We start from the raw sequence: 16,163 nt of genomic DNA on the forward strand, positions 1-16,163 counted from the left end.
ATCGTACTTGAGTTTGGTAACTTTTTATCTAAAGGCAATAATTTATTTATACTGTCCTTGAAATTCTGTTTCCTCCATCTTACTTGTTCTGTGTGCATCTTTCTACCAGACAGATTTTTAATGTCTGAAACATGTATTTCTTTCCTCTCAATATGCGATTCATCTGAGAAATCAGGGGAATTTAATCATTGTTCTCTTTGTTAGACTTCAGATGATTATGCTCACAGAGGGACCATAGCTGCAATTCTTTGTCATGCTTTATCACAACAGATAAATAAGGTACTTTCTCTGGTGCTGAGTCCCCAGGTCCTCTGGTACATCTGTACCTAGTTCTCATATATATCTCTGGGCTGAGTCAACAGCAAAATTCCCTGCTGCAGTCAGGTAAGGTCTTAATCTGACAAGATCTAATAGTGCACAGCTGATATGATCGGCTGATGGGGATGGGCATCATCAAATACGTGTGTGATGGGATTGAAAAAGATGGTACATGCTTCCTTGAATTATCCTGATTTGTGAAAACAATTAATATCTCTCTGTTGAAAGTTTCAACAATGATTTAGTCAGTTCCTGTTTTGTCAAAATCACTTGCTGAGAATAGTATCTGATGGTGCAGTGTCATGCTTTTTGTTTCTTTTCCAAATAATTCTGAATCATTACAGTAGACAGGATGTTTACAAAAATCAGCATGTAATTTAAATTTCATATTCAAAATCTGCCATTCGCCTTGCTCTTTCTAATGCTACCAACTTTGCCAGATATACTGGTTAAAATTTACCAGGAGAAAAGTGGAAACAAATTTGTTGCTTCTGCATCATCATCATAATCACTTTCAGTTGCCGAAAACATTTGGATAAGTAGAAATTTTACACAATACAAAGCAACAGAGAATATGGCTTTTGGGTGATAGTGGTCAAAGCTACAATGTTCTAGAATTTGTATGGGTTGTATTCATAAGGCAGTTTTCAGAACTTAATACAAATTGGTAGATGATGCTAACAACGCTATTAATGATGATGTAACTGAAATTCAGAAAAAGGTCACTGCGAGTCTTTAATGAGACCATCTCCTTAATACAAGACTAATTATTTTTCTATGGAACAGTCTGTGATAATAATCATCATGCTTTTCTATGGCAAAGAGAGTATGCAGGAGTTGAATTAATATTTAGTAGCCCAGATATGCCACAGAAACAAAATCAGCTAATTTAGATATGTTTTGTGTTGATTTCTTGCCTACTAGATAACAGCAAACATTTTTGCATGCTATTTTATGTCATTTGTTATTTAAATAACTTGATGTTATTGTTGTTACCATAACTATACAAGTAGAAACTCAAGAGCAAGTGCTTGATTTTTTTCTTGGATATTAAGAAATAGAGATTGAGCAAAATGGGAAGACATATACAACCAGTAGATGATACTTCCTCAAACAATTTTTTTTCTGACGAAATCACTGAGGTTTGATACTCTGCAAAATCTATGATTCAAAGTTGCTTTCTGTTAAAATCAAGCATAAGAATCCTGTGATGCCTGGTAAAATTGATAGCTCCACATATTTTAAATTTCTGTAGTTCTGTCTGACCACATATGACTGGGTAACATTGCTAAAAGTCTCTGCCTTCCATCAAGTCTGTGTGTGAAGTCATTATTACATGGATGCATCTTTACTAAGGGGAAAGAGCCCAAAAATACAAATAAAACCTGAGTGACTTACAAAATGGATGGTGAATCTGGGTGTTTTTTCAGGATCCTCTGCATAAGTCCTCTGGTAAATCTGTCTCATAGCAGGTTTCTTATTTTTACATCTTGACCAGTAATTTTGGAGTGTTGACTGAGGAGAATAGTTATACTCGTTACACTGCAACTTTAGTTTGCGTATTCTTCAAAAAAAATTCAAGTGAACATAAAGATAACAATTAATTAGCCAAATGCGTAATATCTTGGGCCCACTATTCTTCCCTGATAATAAACTAAAATTTATGGAGCTAAGATCAAGACAGAGAAGCAAAGTTTTGCATTTCTAAAGATCTAGAATATGTTGCTACTACATGATAATTTTAAGCAAAACTCCATAAATGTATTTTTAAACTTCTTACTTTGAAGAAGTCTTATTTCAAGTGAGCCAAGGTTGTGACTTCTTCTGTGTGGACTTGCATTTTCAACTATATTACACTGTTTGCATTACACTAAGACATTGCGGACTACATAGAATAATAAGTTCTTCTGGCACGCTCAGGAAGTTTTATCTATGCTCATGAGGTTTCTCAAAAAGCAAAACATTTACGTAAATGTATTAAGTAGTGACAGCTTTAAAAAACAGTTCTGACATTATGCAGTGAAATATCTCAGTGGAGAAGTAAGACACATACACATTTCTGTTAACCATCAACTTCACTTTCAAAACTAGTAAGTTGTGCCAGGAAGCATATTAATTAGACAAGCTTCTAGCAATGCCACAAAAGTCTACTTTTAACTATATTGGGATTTTACACTTCAAATAAATGCATTTCTACTGTATCTTTTGGATCTCTATGCACAAGACATAATAATTTTATGCCATGTGTGTCAATGTACAGAGCCCTAACTTGCCAGACACTGAATCCATCATGTGAAATGCACATATGCCTCCTTATTTACTTACTAATTCATCTGCTGCATGCATTTACCAGATGACTCTGCAAGTCATAGGGCTATGCATCCCAGAGCTTATTCAAAGGCAATGATATGCTGCAAAATAATGCTGAGTGTCTATTTTTCCCTTCAAAATCTACTCAGATCTGCATTTTCTGATATTTAGTGATAAGATTTAAGTTTACTCGTTTTATCCTCACAATTTAATACAGTACAGGTGTAGTGGTAGTTACTGGGTGTTAGGTAGGTGACAGACTCTTGTTTGCACATCACTAAGACTATTAAATTACTTGTCACTGCTATGAAAATTAGTTGAAGAGAATAGTGTTGAGCTGATATTTCTTAGGCATATTTGCAAGTTGAAGTGATTATAAAATCTAAACAATGGCATACCTTTGCTTAATTAATTACGTGTGGAAGAAAGAACTGTGTATTCAAGAGCTAGTTTGTAACGTTACTATTTTAATATAAATTGAAATAAATTAATGTTCAGGATCATGTTACAAAAATATATTGCCTCTTCCGTTGCCTTCTGGTACTTTTGTTGTAAATATGAACCTTCAGCAGGAGATATGTAAAGTCACTTACCTGAGTCTGGCTTTGTTTTAATGCGGGCTCAACCACCTGGAAGGCAGGGCCTTCGACTGACTGCAGACTGCTCTGTTCTAGCCAAGGAACAGCTTTGCGAGCCCTCTTGAGAGCTCCACCATGTTTCAAGCACAGTAGTCCTCTCATGCCTCAAAATCTTTGGCAACAGGCATAATCAGCCTATCTGAGGAATAAAGGTCTCCTTGGAACAAGCTGATGGCTGTGTGTACATCCGTCAGTCCTGACCTACACAAATGCACATCCCGGTTGGGTGCCTGCTTCTGTGTCATCCATGTGGCTGCTTGGGAAAGGGGTGACTGTAGGTAGTCAGCAGTCTCATAGAGCAAGTCATCAGCTTTATCATCTTCCAGATGACAACATTTTTGGGAAAGAGGGCAGTGGAGAGTGTGTCACAGGCTTAATGAAGCAGCCTGCTTGGTAACCTTCCTCTTTGAGACACTTGAAATTAAAAGGGTCATTGGTCAAATGAATTAAGTGCAAGGGAGATCCTTGACAGTTATTGTCCATAATGACACTGCTCTTGTCACCATTACTGTTGTGAGTCCAGTGGAGATCAGGTACAGCCGAGGAGTGAGGAAGAGGGAAATTTATCCTTGTGAAGATGCACAGATGACCAGGAATTTGCACTTCTGCAAGTGGAAACCTGAGGATATGCCCCACACACGACTTGTTGTGAGAGCTCCATCAGTAGCCCTCACTAAGACAATATACTAGCCAGCATGAGGATAATTATGTAATGTTTTCCTTCCCTCATGAGCTATAACAACTCTTTCTTTCTCTCTCTCTCTCACACACACACACTCCTCCTTTGGCTTTTCTTCATCCTCACGCCTGCAGGCTCAGCAGCTGGTCGCTATGGCCTCGCAGGCTCAGGAGCCCTCCTGGTGAGCAGGGCTGTCCTGCGGGGGGAAGGCTCTGCCGACACCCCAGGGCAGCTGCTGGGGGAGTTTGCTCCCAAAGCAGCGGCAATACAGTCATGGTGTGTCATTCACCTCCCCTAGATAGTTCCTCTGAGGTGACTTCTTCATAATTATGTCTCCATAATTATTTCCTTCTCTGGGGTGGCGTAGGGAGGCACACGCTGCCCCAAATGCCATGGGAGGAGTTCTGTGTTACCTGCTACTGCTGTATGCCTGGCACTAGGGAAAAACGTGGAATGACAGGGAGAGGGAGGGCAGAAAACGGACCTAAAGGTGTGTTCCTTCAACACCTCCTGCTTGACAGTTGAGCCCTGCTTTTACCATGGTCAAGTGTTACAGGGGACCAAGTTACAGGGTGAATCAAACTCTATATTTAGGAAGAACAACTGGAAGCTATGACAGGAATTCCCTTTTACACTTCGCTTCTCTGCTGAGTCCCACTCCAGCCTGGAGCAGCACTTAGTGCCATCCAGGCTGAAAGCATCGGAGCTATTTCAGACACATTAAAAGGGTCACAGTCAATACCTCAGCTGCTAGAAGAAGGTACCTCTTTCAGCATCAAAAGGAGGTGTGCCTACTCACTTGACGGTTTGGAACTTTTTTTATATAAGTAAATAAGTTAGCTAACCTTGAAGGGGTCAATTAAAATCTTGAAAGACCCTCATGAAAACTCTTTAGGAATTGCTGTGAGTTTACTACAATAGTTGTGGTTTTCTGCCTATTTTAATGTCTCATGCAGTGTATCAGAGTATTCAGAGCAGATCGCTATTACTTCATAGTCTGTGGGGAATCGAAAAATTTAAAATAAAAGTCACTTAAATACCTGATGACTCATAAGAAGTGTGTATGATTTTGAGTATTGTGGTACATAGGCAGAAGGTTATTGTTTTCTGTATGTCTGTTACAGTTAGTGAAATATTGCATTATGGTTTTGATGTAAGAAAAGTTTCTTTCACTAAGCTTAACAGGCAACTGTAATGAAGATTATTGTGTATGTATTATGGAAAATGTGACCACATTTGCCTAGAGCTTGTAGTAAGTTTTTGTGTGCCAGGCTGAAAGCTGCAGAGTAGGGGTTTTTCTTCTTTCATTGTACTGGCTGGGTCTCACAGTTGTGTAGCTCCTGTCAAAGTCTTTTAATAAGATAATACACTGCAGTTCTGTCTCCAAAATGCCCATTGTGCTTGATGCTGTGCATGCAGTGGGGGGAGACGACAGCTTCCAGCTGGGGCAGGGGGAGGGCTCTTGCTGTTGTCTGTGTGCTACTGTACATCTCTTGTGTGCATTACAAAAGATGGCATTATGATATCTCATCATATTTAAAGCAAATTGAATAAATCAGCTTATTATCTTGCGGCAGCTCTGTCAGAAATTATTTTTAGCAGAGAGACAGAAGATAGGTTCCTTTGTTTTACAAAGTTTTGCTTCAAAACACTCATTTATTCCCCTGCAGTAGTCCTGTATTTCATAAGTAGTCCTGGTCGTGAGTACTTTCACTGCAAAGCGAGGGAATTTGCAAGGGACGGTTGCCATAAACCAACTCCAAATTGAACTAATGCTGCCACTGCTTTCTAAGTTTGGCTCAGCATGCAGCCCATAAAAGGTAAAAGGTAAGGTGTGGGGAGGCCAAAAAGACGCCAGGGAATACAGGCTGCGTGTCTGCATTTCTCTGCCTGCCAGAGACGTGAAATCCTGCTGTGGAAATGAGGGTGAAGTGGGATTTTTTCAAGTTTGCAGAGCTGATTGGAATACCAGAAATAACTTAATACAATCAGTGCAGCACTCTTGACTCTCTCTCTGAGACACATGGTGAAAGAACAAAGGAATTGATAAAAATTAACTTATCACTTCTGTAATGGATGCTTCTGTAATCTAAGGTTTATTTTCCTGTGATTGAGGGTCAGTATTGCTCTATAAGGAAATTCAGGGAAGGGAGGGAAGGGGAAAGAGCCAGAGATCTATTTTTACTCAGTAGTGTGCTGTTGTCCTGATTTCTCTGGCGGTAATGAGGACAGCATGGTCTGCTAGGAAAATCACCTCCTCCAAAAGCAGTCCTACACACTTGTATCATGCATCCCTCTTTGGGAACTGGTGTCTGATTGCAGTCATTCCCAACACTGACTGCTTGTGAACCCTGAGCACCTTGCTGAGGAGTCCCAATGCTGGGCTTGTTTCAAAGCTGAGGTTCAGGGTAAATCCTTGCCATTTATCTCTAAGTGGCCCAAGAGGTGTGTTATGGGTGTTTTTGCAATGCACAGGCATGCAAGATGAAGTACATCTTAGCAAGAATTTCTTTGTGACAGTGTTTGGGAAATAGATCCACTGTGCTTCAAAATGTTTAATGTTATTTAAACATTTTTAAATGTGCTTTTGTTTCCATTTTTTATTCTGATTAGAACGATGAGAATTTGATTAAAAATTAATTAAACATTCTGTATTATGACTCCTATCTTCCCAGTCAGTTGGGGAATTATTTTGTGTTTATTTTGGAATACAGCCACTGATCAATGGAACTGTTATTTATATGCCTAATAAAGATTTACAAAAAATAAAGGAGATAGAGTGTAATAAATCCTTTTGAGTTTTTGAAATATGTTTGAATTTTGTCACGAATGTCAGTAGCTGAGAGTGCATCCCCTAAAGTGAATTCTAAAGTTTTTAAAACTCCCTCTCATTTGAGGATTGTATATCTAAAACCACAGTAGAAAGCTCATTAAAAGAATGCTGGCTTTATTTTGCACAGCGGGATTTTTTCTGATTTATTAATTTACTGGAAGCAATTTAAACCCAAACAATTTATGAACATGATTGACCTCTGACTGAATGCTGTGTTGGTTTGGACACCACTTTTTGCAGCTGAGAATGTGACCAGAGGGAGACCTCTAATGGCAGGTAATTTGTATTTTTAATTCTGCTCAGCATCATACACAGATTTAAAACTGATGTGAGAATATGGAGGAGGAAGTCTTCTAGTCAGTCCCAGCAAAACAATTTCAGGCTGATATTGCTGATATTCCAAGTTGAAGCCAACCTACAACTCATCTGTATGGTTTTTTTGGGGACTGCCTCGTGGCAGTTACACTCTTTGAGGTACCCAGGTCTTCACACACTTTTAATTTCTCAGTGTATTTCTGCTGTTCTCTCCTATGTCATTTATATCTGTTCTCATTACTTCCCTTCCTATCTAAGATTAAATACAGTATCAAAAATGTGCTGTAGTTCAGTGGTGATGAGTGACTTTTCTGGTGAATTAATTTCTCAGCTTTTAGAATTGCTGCCTTACTTTATATTGTAATAGTTGAATAACAAGACTTTGATGAAACTCTAGTCTAGTTAAAATGTAACTTCTCAGTGAGACAATGAAAGGCTGAGATGGTGTTTCAAATAATCTGTTAAAAAAATTTCTTCCTTTTTACTTTGGTGTATTTCCCTTTGCTATTGTATATTAATCGTGTATCAGTCTGTATTTCTCCACCTGCATAAAATTATATGGAAAAATATGTTCTTTTTGATCTTATTGCTAAAGAAAATTGATGAATCTACATGATCTAAAACTTTGAAAGGAGGCTACTTTGTGCTCTAGCAATTGTCACTGAGAACTTTTCTGCTTGACTGTCTTGATCCCTTTCAGTCCACAGGCATTAAAGATTTGCAAGGATTGAGTCAGAGAATGGTTCTGTCTGCATTTATCAATATTTTCTAACAAGTTACGTTTTATTTGAGAGAAGGCTTAAACTGAAAGTTCTAGTAATTCCCACATACATACTGTGACTGGGCTAATCATACGCTGTTTATCCTCAAAAGCTTCCTTTAATTCTTACTCATTTTACAGTGCTGTTAAGGTTTGAGAGATTCCTTATCTCTACTCATTATTGTTTTTAATGTGAAAGAGATAGCTTCATTTGTGGCTATGAAAGATTAATTGGTGAAGCTCAGGTGTTCTGTCTCCTCCTGATATCAGAAGGAATAACTAAGCAGCTTGGAAACTGAGATGGAAACAGGAGCTGGGCAGATGAAATGGATGCCTGTCAAGAGGCAGCATGGGTTAAGTTCTAGCTTATCTTCCACAGCTATCAGAATGTCAGAGCCTGTAACACTTTCCAATTTTGCTTGCAGGGATAAGCCTCTGTCGTAAAAATGTCAAAACAACCAGCATCACATGTCAAAGCCATTCAGGTAAGAGATAGCATTTATGTTTTTAATATAATAAAATAATAAATCTCATTCTCCATTGCTTGGCAGACTGCATTTTTACTCAGACAAAGCACCATAGGAGTGCTAGCTGGGGTTATTCTGTTAAAGTGAAAAGCTTAGTAGATATGAAAGCACTGAAAAAGTTTGACCTGGAGATCATCTTTTGATCTGAGCTGATATAAAAACTGGATCAGATAGGTTCATTAATCACTTGTTTGCATGGTCTTTGCAGTGTGAGGTTATGCCTATTGGAGGATCATCTAAGCAAAATATGGTAATGCATCTGCATAACTGTTAAGTAAAAATAATTCCTGCAACCATTGGATTTTCCACAAAGCCAATATAATGCTGGGAGAATTACAGGCTAAAAAGATAGCATGGGTGTTGTGAAGTTTTTCATGTCTGCATTCTTAAGGAGAAAAACCCTCAAGTTCAAATAATTGTTTAAGAAGCATTTTATTTAGAAGCTAAAGGAAAATGAGAGAAACACAGATCTTTTAATTTGAAACATTCTCATCTGCCACAAAACCTCTTCAATGATATCTTGAAGGATGATGGAGTTGATTGTTGCATACTTGGTGCTTATAAGGACAGAGTTGATACTTATAAAATAAACAGCTGGAGAATTATCCCAGCATCATCACCCAAGTAAGGTCATGAAGAACGTGTTTAGTTCATGTTATCAATGGTTCTTGTCAAAAGACCAAAATATCTTCTGAACTGAAGAATCTTACAGAAATATCATGTATTTTGTAAAATGCACTTCCAGTGAAATTTTACTATGAGTTCAAGTTGCCTTACCTAAGAAACACAAAATGGAATTTCTTAAGTCTTCTTTGTTCTCTGTTTTGTTGAGATAATACTAATGCAATGGATTGGAGCATCAAGATTAATTAGCCAGGGGCTAGGCAGCATACTGAAGATGCAAGGGCACTGTGAAAATGCAGATTCTTTTTATCATCATCATCATCATCATCATCATCATCATCATCATCATCAATTCTACCGAAATAGGCATGCAAAATACTGTACACTAATTCTGTTGTAATTAGAAAAAAAATTTGCCATTTTGCCAGACTTTTGATTTCACTCAGTTCAAATTTTCATCCCTCTTTTACAGTGACCATAGAAATGTTTGTAGGATTAATGAAAAAAATATGGATCTTTAATAGCTGAAAAGTATTTACATTTTTCATTTAAACTCAATAGGTACATACAAACGTTTCTAAGGAATTAATTGGTTTAAATGTTTTTCTTAGAGATGTAATGATATGCAACATTTTCTTTCTAGGATGGCTTACAACTTCTAAAAAGAAACAATGCTCCTAGGTTGTTCATTTTAAAAATGCATTAAATTTAAGCACTAAGTGTAATATTTTAAGAAACTTTACTTTTTGCAAAGGTAATTTGAATCATGAGAAAAATTACAGCAAAAATTTAAAATATGTCTATTAAACATTGTGTCAAAGGTGGTTCTAGTAGGGAGACTTGCACCTGAATTGATGCTTGTTACACTTTGAGCAGTCTAAGAACTATGACTCAAAATGTCACATTACTTTTATACATTGTGATTCATGTCTTATGATCCCTTGCTATTGTGTGCTGGTATAATAGGACTGACGTGCCCTGGGGAATGTGCATCATGCTGCAGCAATGGGAATGTAATGGCACCTCACTAACTGAAGTGTTTCATGGTGTTCTGTGTCTGAAATGGCTTTTTTCTGGCTGTACTAGATATAGACAAAGATGTTCACTTCCCAATAGCTACTAAACACATGTGTGAGAGTTAAAGGCAGCAACTGGTTCCCAAGAGTAGCTCAGGGCAGTAGAGGACCAAAGTACCTTAATTTCTGGAAACAATTGCTGACCTCCCCTTCTCACTGTGTTAAAGGCTGTGAACAGCTCTGACTGAAAATTATTCTATCTTTAAACACTCTTGGCTCTGCCCAGAGTTAAGGATGAGGAGGTTTCTAGGGTTTTTTGTTGTTGTTTGTTTTTGTTGTTTGTTTGTTTCTGGATTTCATTCAGTTTTCTCTATAGATTCTCCTTTCTTTCTTTCTTTCTTTCTTTCTTTCTTTCTTTCTTTTCCTTTCTTTCTTTCTTTCTTTCTTTTCTTTCTTTCTTTCTTTCTTTCTTTCTTTCTTTCTTTCTTTCTCTCTTTCTCTCTTTCTCTCTTTCTCTCTTTCTCTCTTTCTCTCTTTCTCTCTCTTTCTCTCTTTCTCTCTTTCTCTCTTTCTTCTTCTTTCTTTCTTTCTTTCTTTCTTTCTTTCTTTCTTTCTTTCTTTCTTTCTCTCTCTCTCTCTCCTCTTTCTCTCTTTCTCTCTTTCTCTCTTTCTCTCTTTCTCTCTCTTCCTTTCTCTCTTCCTTTCTCTCTTTCTTTCTTTTTTCTCTCTTTCTTTCTCTCTTTCTTTCCTTCCTTCCTTCCTTCCTTCCTTCCTTCCTTCCTTCCTTCCTTCCTTCCTTCCTTCCTTCCTTCCTTCCTTCCTTCCTTCCTTCCTTCCTTCCTTCCTTCCTTCCTTCCTTCCTTCCTTCCTTCCTTCCTTCCTTCCTTCCTTCCTTCCTTCCTTCCTTCCTTCCTTCCTTCCTTCCTTCCTTCCTTCCTTCAATACATAAATACATTTATAAAAAAGTGTCTTTCCAGATTACCCAGTCATCCCTCTGGACAGCCAGGAATGGCTGTGATGTTGTGAAGGACTTACCCATAACAGTCCTCAACTCATGCACAGCTGCATCAGTTGTATCCTAACCTTAATACCCTCTCTCTATTAATAAACAGAAAGAAGAACAAACCAAAAAAATCTCAAAGTACAAATTCAATTGATTCAAACCAGCAATATATTAGTATGTCATTTGTACAGGTATTTTTCCTTTGGTCTGTTCAGAAGGACCCTGGTAGAGTACATCAGTGCACATAGCTACCCAGTCACTGCAAAAACTGCTTGGCACTAAATATGGTAGGCCTTTCAAACAAAGGAAGAGGCAAACTCAGTAGTTTTCATAATTAGTATGGTTAAACATAACAATCACACCTAGAAAGTCTGTCTAAAGCAATTATAATTTAGGATTTCCAGAGTCTAGAACAGGAAATTTCCTATTTAGCATTTTACTGGATGGAGATCCTCTAGGGTCATATCTTCATCTCAACGCACAGGTGACAAAAGTCTTGAAACATATTTTTAAAACAAAATTCTCTTTTTGTTAAACAACAAAAGTTGTTAGGCAGCACAGCACAAGTCTTTGCAGAGCTGTGCTGGTGTACAGAATTTGGCCCACCCTTTACACAGCTGCTCATCTGCGAGACAGGACCAGCTCTGGATTAGGAGAGATTTACAGCTCAGGACTTTGGTACCTATGGTCAGGAATTGTTTGGAAACATCATATGTTCATTCCATACTGGAAATATTTTAATTTACAGTATGTATTATCAGATCCAAACTGTTTTTTACTCTGTCTTAAAGGATGCTCATTTTACTAAGTTATTTTGTCATGACTGCATACTTCTTGCTCGAACTCTGACATGAATGTCCCTACTGCAGACAAAAAAGTACAAACTGCTTTAGTGTGACACAGATTACTGGGAAAGTGCTGAAGCAGACCAAAGAGTGCTTTATTGAATTTAATTAGCAGCTTGGGACATAGTGGTTCATTTTTGCTTTCTGAACCGCTTTTAGTCTCAGTTGGTTTGTCAATCACAGTGGGAAATGCAAGGGCTGTAGTGTTCTGTGGGAGGCTGGCTTCTGCTTTGGCTGCCTCCAAGGGGAAGGAATGTCCAAGTTCAGGATGTCTACCACAAGGAGAGATATCTCTTAAAGTTTCAATTCTGCAAACTTTGCAGAGAAGTTTCCCATTCCAAAAATCAAAACTGTCTGGAGATACCAGAGCTGGGTGGGGAAGTTACTTAAATCTAGAAACAGCAAAGCTGGGTTTTTTCCACTCATAAATGAAATAGAAAGTTAGGAACTGTGAGGCTGAAAATGTCCTGTCCCCATGGAACTTAAAAAGGGCAGGTGAAAAGTTTCACAATAGCTAAACTTATGCCCAGTAGAAGACCTTTATGAAGCAAATACCTGGTTGTCTTGAGCCTGCAGATATTTGGCAGCCCCACTGAAATGACAGCATCATCTTGCATGAATAAGATAATGGGAAACAAGTAAGCAGAATACAGGGAAAAGCATTCATTTTTTGGCAGATGGATTTTTAATTTGTTTGTCATTTGATTACAGCTGTCAGAACAGTTGTTGTTACTGAAAACTGTGAGCTGTTTTCCTGTGGCTGCCCAAGTGGGTCATGATCTGCAACACCATAACTTGAGCAGAAGGATAGGATTATTTGTCTTCATTTAGTGCAGATCAGTCAGGTGGTGAAGGACAAGGACAGAGCTCGCTGTTAGAAGGTTCTCTGTTTCTGCTCCGGAGCATTATCGATTCAGCCCCTGGTTTTACCAGTGGGAGTTGTGGTATTTTGATGACATTTCCTAGGAGCAGCTTCTCTTCTGAGATCACAAGATAAGAATAAGTATAAATTGTGCATTTAGTTGATCATGCCATTTGACTTTTAAAACAATCTTGGCTGGGTCACATTGGGAAATGGATACCTTTCAGCTGCTCTTTCCTAAGCAGTGTTTTGTGCCATTCTATTCCCCCAAATCTTTACTTTTAAGATATCTATTATCAGCCCCAATTATGTTATGGTTACTGGCTTTCTGCCCCAGATAAAAGATGAGATTGATGCAGTTGTGTGGGTATCATTCTGGAGGGATTTTGCAGAAGCCAGGGGCCAATGGTCTGCCCAGAGTTGGAGCTGGTTCAAGTATTTGCAGTTCGTAGCAACTGTGGGTAAATTTTATTGGTAAAATCATATTTTTAGTACTTATGGCTTAAGATGACTCAGGGCAGGCTTCCCTTCTAAAATACCTGTGATTAAGTGAGGTGAAAACTGGTGTCATTAGAGAATGGAGAGCGGACCAGTGATTGGGTGTTATTGAAGGATTTGCATGATTTACTTTTGGCACTCACTTTGGCACTCACTTTCTGTTTGACTTTGACCAAACTGAAGCAGACCCAGGTGCCTAAAGACACTTTAGTGTCCAGTACTCAACTGTTATAAAGTCCAGTGAAATCAGAAAGCATTAGTCTAAAATGCAGAACTTCAAAAACTTTCTAGTTTCTTTTTCACTTTCTCTCTTTCAAATGGAGATGAAAGCACTTCTCTTTCCACAGGAGTGGTGTGATGATGCATACATTGAAGGCATAAGTGTTGGAAAGCATGACAATGTCTATATGCTTGTCCCACTCCTTTCGAGTTTTGCCATTTGCCAACTGCATCTTCATTTATCAGTCACTATTATATGCATCCCAATTTCCTTCTCACAGGCTAATATTAACATCCCAATGGGAGCATTTCGACCTGGTGCAGGCCACCCTCATAAAAGAAAAGAAGCTACGCCTGAAGAAGTGGAGGAGGTAAGCAAAAAAGATTTTTTGATTTGTTTTTTCCGAGGAGAAACCCTGCCATAAAATATAAAAAAGCCTTTAAAGTGATCTTATAGCTCCACATACCCATCTTAGATACAAAAGCTGAATATGCACTGATCATTCACGGAAATAAATGGCCACTTACTAACACTTCATGTATAAATAGTTCTGCTTTTGGTGCCAAGGCACCTACAGGAATATAAACTGTTTCAAAGGTGTGTAGCTCTGCTTCCCCAGTGGGATGATATCTGCTGTCAGGAGAGAGAGCCAGGATTTCACCAGCAGTATTTCTCTAGATGGGAGCTGATGAGATACAGCAGGAAAAGTTATAGCAAGGCTTTGGAAGACTTCGCTGCTGCCTGTCACCCTGTGGTGTGATTTATTGTTACAGCTTAGCAATATTGGAACAGGTTTTCAAACACAACGCTTTTTAGAAGGTTTATCAACAAGAAGAAATTGAATGTGAAGACACTTGCAAGTTAAAACAGAAATTCCAAACCCATTTACCTGCCCAGGGGTGAAAATACTCCATTTTAGACTGAATTCTGTATTTTCATGCTTGTATTTTACAGGAACTGTTTTAACACTGAGTTTTGAAAATAAAATCAAATTTATACCTTAACTAACATTAATCACAAAGGTTATTATTAAACACAGATATCATATTTCTGAATCATATTAAATTAATTGATTTTATTAATTAATTATAAAGTCAATTACCATTAACTTCAATAATAAATGAGACCCTAACACCCACAGTGGAAGAAAAGGTAGTGGTAGATACTCCAAGCAAGATAAAAAAGATGGGTGCTCCTGGTTTCTTGGCCAGTTTACTTAGTTTGGATTCACAATCCCCCATGAGAACTCATCCTGCTCCTCACAGCCAAGGGCAGGACAGGCTGTGTAAGAGCCAATTCTTCCTTTTCTGTGTCAGTCAGATTTTTTTTCTGAATTTTGCCATATTTTGATATAAACAGTGCTCTGTTTACAGAGAACTTTCCTGAAAAAATCAAACCTAGGCTGACTCAGCTCTTAAGAAGATTTAAAAAACAAACATACAAAATGACCTTGGATAGATATTGTGGCTTTCTCCCTTGGAAAGGAATCAAAGCATATTCTCTCTGCAGTAATTAAACTGGTGAAGGAGTGGATGTTATTAAGCAGAAACTAACATAGCATGTGTGAGTTCTAGTAGTGTTTGAGAAATAAAATAATTTACTGGTAACTGATAACTACATTTGTTTGGATAATTGAGTGTTGCTTTGTTTCTCAACTGCATGAGTACTCTACAGGAGACAGACATTGTGGAAGATCTTGGCCCAGGTTTTATGGGCAATACTCAACCAAACCAATGGGATTAAACACTACAGAAAAAGATCCTGTTATAGGAATAGAATAAAAATGCTACCAGTGAACTTGTCATTTCAATTTTCTCATCTTGTCAGGTTTTGCCATAAAGCTCATGATTTTTCAGAGCAGTTTTAGACAAATGGAACTTTTGCTAGCAGTGCATAATCACTGGTAACAGTGCATTTTCCACTGTATTTTATAGCCTTGACATAGGAGATGAGGGGAATATGGATCTTACTCAAAGGGGTGGTGGAGTCAGGTAGGAATGTATATTTTTGAAGGTCAGTGGAGCAGACATGTTAACATGAAAAGAAATGGAGGGTGGGAATTACAGAAAAAACTCTTCTTCAGTCAGAGCATTCCCATGCTTGTATTTCTTAACCCTTATTGTATATCTAAGGGACTCTTCAGGATTCCTGCCATAAAACTGAAGGCTTTAGTAACCTCAGCTGTGTGTTGCACACGGAGTGAAAGGTACAGGGAGCAGTGAGGTCATAAACAGCAAACACCTGAGGCTGGAAGAGAAAGCTGACAGCAATTTATGGAGCACAAAGTCTCCAAAATGTGGGCAAAGCTTGCACCACTCATTCTACAAGAGGAATGGTATTGCACATAACTTGAAATGGTATTTTTTACATAGTTTCTGCTGTGTACTAATAAGTACTGCAGGTCCAGGGAGTGCTTGTTTCCCCTGATTATTCAGATTATCTAGGAAAACTGTCAAGGGAAACAATACAAACTCATGACATCTTTGACTACTGATATGGTTTTGTGCATCCTTCCAAACAGCTTTCTATCAATTTACTTATTCTCCTGCTATGCTTTGCTACTGTTTCAGGATGTTAGATCATTAAACCACATATCAGGCAGTACATACAGTTCCTGGGGATGAATTACTGTCTGGGATTTGAAATCATCTAATAAAAAATAGTAAAATATTATTAGTATTATCTTGGATTAATTCATAGTGTATTGGCTAAAAT

The 16,163-nt window shown here is 38.0% G+C and overlaps 1 protein-coding gene across 4 annotated transcripts in view; it reads left to right on the forward strand.

Annotated features, from left to right (window-relative positions):
- Window positions 1-4,596: 4,596 nt before the first annotated feature.
- Window positions 4,597-16,163, forward strand: part of SMPX (small muscle protein X-linked) — a 41,658-nt gene continuing 30,091 nt past the window's right edge. For 2 of the 4 annotated variants that reach the window (XM_084226468.1, XM_084226469.1), the window contains exons 1-3: window positions 4,597-4,730; window positions 8,279-8,338; window positions 13,729-13,818. In XM_084226468.1, the coding sequence (XP_084082594.1) occupies window positions 8,300-8,338; window positions 13,729-13,818 (129 nt within the window). In that variant the 5' untranslated portion in view covers window positions 4,597-4,730; window positions 8,279-8,299. Of the gene's footprint in view, window positions 4,751-8,278; window positions 8,339-13,728; window positions 13,819-16,163 lie in introns of all 4 variants that reach the window. The other 2 variants (XM_084226470.1, XM_084226471.1) reach the window with 2 other exon arrangements.

Source organism: Fringilla coelebs, assembly GCF_963513975.1.
Source record: "Fringilla coelebs genome assembly, chromosome: 2".
Taxonomy (NCBI): Eukaryota; Metazoa; Chordata; class Aves; order Passeriformes; family Fringillidae; genus Fringilla; species Fringilla coelebs.